General features: G+C 35.0%; 1 protein-coding gene across 1 annotated transcript; it reads right to left on the reverse strand.

Annotated features, from left to right (window-relative positions):
• Positions 1-639: 639 nt before the first annotated feature.
• On the reverse strand, positions 640-5,601 carry LOC123547903 (uncharacterized). Its single transcript, XM_045335152.2, has 4 exons — positions 5,488-5,601; positions 5,224-5,342; positions 1,196-1,356; positions 640-981 (listed from the first exon to the last, which is right to left on the reverse strand). The coding sequence occupies exons 1-4, from the start codon at positions 5,493-5,495 to the stop codon at positions 730-732; spliced, it is 540 nt and encodes a 179-aa protein (XP_045191087.2). The 5' UTR covers positions 5,496-5,601; the 3' UTR covers positions 640-729.
• Positions 5,602-5,950: the final 349 nt, after the last annotated feature.

Raw genomic sequence — 5,950 nt, forward strand, 5'->3', positions numbered from 1 at the left:
TTCTTTATACTTGTATATTTAGAAACACTATATATCAATATCCTAGCGGACATTTTGAAATATTATTTATAAAATTCTACCAGGCACACACAAAAAGGTAACGGAAAATTTCGAACATTTTATTATTTGAGTCGTCAATTTCCCGAGTAGATAATTTTGCGCTGCAATCTGTCTGCATACATTTGCGATCGCCGTTGTAAGATTTCAAATTTCATCATTGCAGTCGTTTTAACCTTTTTATTTCCGAGTGCTATCATGCAGTATTTTAATAGTCCGAGGATGTATCCCGCAAGACTGGCCCGCTAGATCAGTCAATTAAGGGGACCATACATTCGACCCCCCGAACAAGGTGACACCCAGTGACTCTTTGAAGTTGTTTGACATCCGCTTCTGATTTATGTAGGGAAGTTGTAAATACCTGCGGAGAAAGATAAATTTGATCCTGGAAAAGGATGCACGGGTGCCACCGTCGTTACGTAACGGAAATATTCTAAATAAACGTTAACGGACCAATATTGAACACTATACTTAAGCATTAAAAAGCTTTATGACATCTTTTTTTTACTTCATCTTGCAAGTTAAGTTCTTTTTTTCGAGACGACTCACATATACATGAGATATGAAAAAGTGAAATAAAAAGTGAAGTCTGTTTTGTTTCATATTTCATCATAATGTATTTATGTGTTGTTATGAAGTAAAACTTAAAAAAAAAGAAACAACAACATCAGATCATTCGTCTAATTCGTCAAGGAAATATTCATCAGGCAGAAATTCATCGTTGCTGTCATCATCCACGCCAGGTACTTCAGCAAATTCCTTCACTTCATTCTCGCTGCCACCAAATGCCATCGCAAACAGGGGAGAAAACTGTGAGTCTTCATCTTCTATGTCGATTACCGGAAGGAATCTTTCCCGCCAATTCTCTTCCTCTTCCGGTACACTTGGCAGTTGTTGTACAGTTGGCATACTGACATCGGGTTGCTGAAAACAAAAAAAAGCTTTTACACTGTCACCCTAAAAGCTAAAACATAAACAAAAGTATATCAAAAATCTGTTTTGATTTACAGTACATATGATTATTTTTTCTGGTATTTCACACTTATATGACTTGCACAGAAAACAATTTATAACTTTTATGATATATGATGAAATATCATACTGTTGATAATAATGTGTGCTTAAAACTTGAACTTACCGGTGCAGAGGGGAGTGGTGGTGCAACTTGAGCTCCTCCGAGTTCATCCCAAGAAGCACCGGCATCAAACCTTGTCTCTCCTGCCGGTCCAATAAATGTCACCTGAGGAAACGCGCGCAGGCCTCCATCCAGCATTGTCAGCATGTCACCACTCCGTGATGCTGAAACCAAAGAAAATATTACATGAAAGGGACTGTATCACGAAATCTTTTCTTCAGAAGCTTTATTTTCAGAAATCGTAAGTATAATGAAAAGGGACTTTTTCTTGCTTTCATTTATTCAACTTTGGCAAAAGAAGTGTTTGAGCCTGAAGATGGGACCTTGTTTACAGGTGAAACAGTCCGCATATTCCAAATGCTGAATAGTATGTCTGAATATGTGTTTGTTGAGTTTTTAGCCACACCGACGAGCGAACACTTCGAAAGAACCACAATTTTGTTAGAGAACTTTAAATCACAAGTGAAGTTAGAACAGGTGATTCAAAGTCAGTTATGGAGGCCTCGTTTCTGACATACAGGAAGTAAATATTTCCAAAACAAGATGAAATTTTTTAAGAACATTTCCAAACTATTGGAGAAAATTTATATATTTAAATCTAATTTCAGGGAAACCCGAAAGCAGTGTGTGCGTGCCGGAAAACAGGACTGTTGGTGTGGTCGTCAGCTCCCATTAAAATTGTTATCTTCATAACTTTACAGTTAAATGTATGTAATAGGACAGAATTCTTACCACTTTTATTTGTTAGTAATTTTCTGTCATTTTCAGTATGGAAGTCGCCATTTTGGAAACCCTACCTAATGTTAAGATAATATGCCTTCTGTCATTGATCAGAATTTAACTATATTCTATTTTCATTGGTTTGCATATTTGATTGGTTTAAGAACTTGTTTATTCCTTAGATTAACCAATCAATTGTTTTTGTTCTACCACTGACCGTATATATACCGAGACACAATAGTGTATCGGTCGGTTAAATACTGCACCTCTAAGGTCAGTATAACAAGGCTTAGCCTTGACATTTAAACTTGGACTTAGTCCACTGCTCATAAACGAATATCGTTGACCATTAAATTCGGCCATATCATTATATTTTCAATTAAATTAATATAAATATAATTCTTTAAGTAAATTTAGGACTTACAATATAATTATCATTCATTTAATAGCTAGTTTCTATATTAGTATAATTGAATATATACTAAATAAAATATATTAGTCACTATATATTAGTTCGTCTTATAACAGCGTCCAACATCCAGTGTCCCACTGTCTACAAGTGTGTTCATGATTATCCGTCCGTCTGTTCGTGTAACGCCATTGTGATCACTTGCTGTCTGTCAGCCCGAGGTTATGCTAAGAACCTGGGGCCACTATTACATTGGTGCCGTGACCGTAGCATAAACTATTACACAGCAGTAGATTCTATTACATTTCTGTTATCAGAAACTATATTTTTGGACCGTGAATACGCGACTATAATTACAAAAAGTTATATACACACATGTTCAGTGGCTAGTTGGGTGTTGGACTCATAAATAAGATAAAATAAAGGTTTCAATTTCAAAGTAAAATAGCACAATAAATAGGCGATAAACTAGGGTATAATAGGTCTCTTAAAATAGTATTAAGATAAAGAGAAAAAATAAATAAATAAATAAATAAATAAACAAATAAACAAATAAATAAATAAAAAACCAACTGAAATGTATGTAGGTAAATAAAATTTTAATATTGAAGTATAAAGTGTATTGATCAGTAATTTAATCGTAAGTACGATAAGTGTATAAAATACTCGTTTAGTTCAGGTAGAACAGTGTTGATTATGGCAGAGGGTGTTAATACATGTACTTCATATTCTACCGATGGTATCGGACCATATCATATAGTGGACATGACCAGTTTTGATAGACAAAATGTATATGTACATGATTTATCAGGCACGAGAAACATGACTTCCGAAAATCCTACACGTAGTCCTAATATAAGGTCATTTCCTTCACACCAAGGACAAGGATACACGTCGGATTCACAGAGGTACAGAACAAACTTTGAAAATACTTTTGTAACTGATGAATCTCTTATGTTACATGATGAAGAGGCATTTTTACGCTCTCCAACTTTTAGAGAAGAATTAATTAAACAAAGAGTGAAGTTTAATACACCTGAAATGGTTTATTATTTTCAACATAGGTCGGAATTACCACAGTATCGTGCTCAATCACCACATGTGAAAAATGAAGGGTTATTACGTACCAGTGACGGCTTTGCTTTGTCTAATACTGACAAAAAGCAACATGTACGCCTAGGAACGTCAACCCCACATGTTCATAGTAGAGGTCATCCAAATGTAGGGATATTTTCGCCAATAAATCAATCATGTACAGCACCGCGTGTGACTGTTAGGCAACATAGTGACATTGGGATCTCATCCCCTATTAGTACTGTTCCAAATCTAAGTAGAATGACTACTCCAATTACAGTAAACACTTATCAAGGCCCGTTATCGCATACATGGCCCATATGTACTCTGGAAACGTAGGTCAACATACAAATACCGGCTTTCAGGTGCATGCTCCGCAAACAAATGTCTCATATTCGGTACCCCAAGCGTTGCCAAACCAAGCAAGTTTTATAAACACGCATATTCCTATGACTACTAGTGGTCCTATTACTAATACTTGTACGAATGTTACTGGTGCTCAACCTAGTGTGATTAAAGGCATAAAACCAGATACGTTCGATGGTTCTACCAGTGAATGGACCGATTACATAATACACTTTGAGCAAGTTGCTCAATGGAATAAATGGGATGAACAACTGAAAGCATGTATGTTATCTATCAATCTGAGAGGAGAAGCTCAACGTTTACTTTCGTCATTGAGTCCCATTCAAATATCTGACTATTCTGAAATCAAACGTGCCTTAACTCAAAGATTTAGTCCTCAAGAACGGGAATTGGCATATCGTTGTGAATTTCGAAACAGGAAACGCAATAAGGGCGAATCTGTTTCCGATTACGGATACGCACTGCGAAGATTAGGTCAAAATGCATTTCCTTTAATGCCTAGCACTGCCCTCGAGTCTTGTATCATAGATCAATATATTCATGGTTTAGGTAACTTTGAACTGCAGAAACATGTGCAATTTTTACACCCAATCACTTTAGACAAAGCAATTAGTGCCGCGGTGGAATATGCTGCATTACAAGGGTCGCTTGATAAAAGTTACAAAACCGATTGACGCAGATATAGTAAGGGAGACAACTCAGTCAGTAAAAGAAAATGTCATTTCGCCAGTATCGTCCCTTAGGCCAATGAAAATGAAAACAGATTGCACTCTAGAAGATTTGCAACAAATGATGTCATCTTTACTTGACAAAAAGTTAGAGCAAAAACTGTCAGAAAAAATGTCTGTGTTGCATAATAACAATTCGCATTATGGCCAGAGACCAACTCTACCGAGACAAAATAACCCATCTCGTTATGGACGCCCTACTTATGGTTATCCAAGTTATAATTATACTGGAAATGCAAATTACTCATTCCCCGGTGTACAGTATGGTTCCCCGCACAGGCCTAGGTTTCATAATGAATCACAAAGAGGTTCACAGTTCTCAAATAATAACATGAATTTTGGTGTTAGGGATATTATCTGTACATTTTGTAACAAGAAAGGGCATGTTGAAAGTCATATAAATATGACATGGTGATTTGGAAACTAAAATGCTCAAATTATATTATAGATATTGAAAAAAATGATATACTAATTTTTGGATCAGATATGTAAGATTGCACGGACACTTCTTGAAAATCATTTTTTTTTTCTATTAAAATGTGTTAATTTTTGTTAATCACTACGTATATGGTCATTTCACGTGTCAGTTTTATTTCATATTTATAGGCCCTATAGAATAAACGATTTGTATCTACATTTTTTATACTTTGATATTTTACTTAAATGAATAATAATGATAATAATAATTATTATTATTATTATTATTATTGTTATTAAGACATATGTTTGCTTACTATCTTCTTCATTAATTCCCCACATGAGTGCAGCATATTGTTCCATTCTGTAAGGTACCTCCAAAGGTGCCCTTACGTCTATCACTCCAGGGTGGTTTATCCAAGAATGTACAGTTGATCTGCAAAATAATAATATAGAATAGTAGTAATGATAATAATGATAAAAAATTTCTACTTTAAAGAAATTTCGGGAAAAAAATATTTCTGCAACTCTGCGTACTAGGCATTTAATATCTAAATAATTCAGCGATTTATATTACATACCCGTTCATTTTGCGGTTAATTCAGCTGATAGAAATTGTATGTCTTCTCTCTGAAAATTGCGCTATTTTGACGTTCAGTAGTGTCCCTGGGGACGACGTGAATTTATGACGTTCTGAAAATGTTGCGTTATTTATTGCGTCAGCGACGTTAACTCTTTCGGTGTTGAATCATTTTGAGAGTCGGTGCAAAAGAAGCAGGATTTTATTATAACCCATCATATTTTTATCATTTTTATTCATTATCTGAAAAAAAAAACAGGAGATGGTGATAATAAGATTGATGGTGACAATATGTAACTTTCCTCACGTGAGTGTTTTAGGGTGTAACTGCGTGGATTACAAGTAACATTTATTCATTAACCTATTGTACATGATGTTATCTTCTGATATTGCCTGGATTTTACACTATTTTCTAATGATTAGTTTTGGTTATAATACGTCATTAAACCCATATCATGCTGGCC

The sequence above is a fragment of the Mercenaria mercenaria genome, chromosome 9, assembly GCF_021730395.1.
Source record: "Mercenaria mercenaria strain notata chromosome 9, MADL_Memer_1, whole genome shotgun sequence".
NCBI lineage: Eukaryota > Metazoa > Mollusca > Bivalvia > Venerida > Veneridae > Mercenaria > Mercenaria mercenaria.

Excerpts from the sequence above, each read along its gene's own strand:
- LOC123547903 (XM_045335152.2), bottom strand. Across the intron at positions 1,357-5,223 it reads GGGAATTAATGAAGAAGATA|CATCACGGAGTGGTGACATG; the intron begins GTAAGCAAACAT and ends CTTTGGTTTCAG. Across the intron at positions 982-1,195 it reads CACCACTCCCCTCTGCACCG|CAACCCGATGTCAGTATGCC; the intron begins GTAAGTTCAAGT and ends TTTTGTTTTCAG.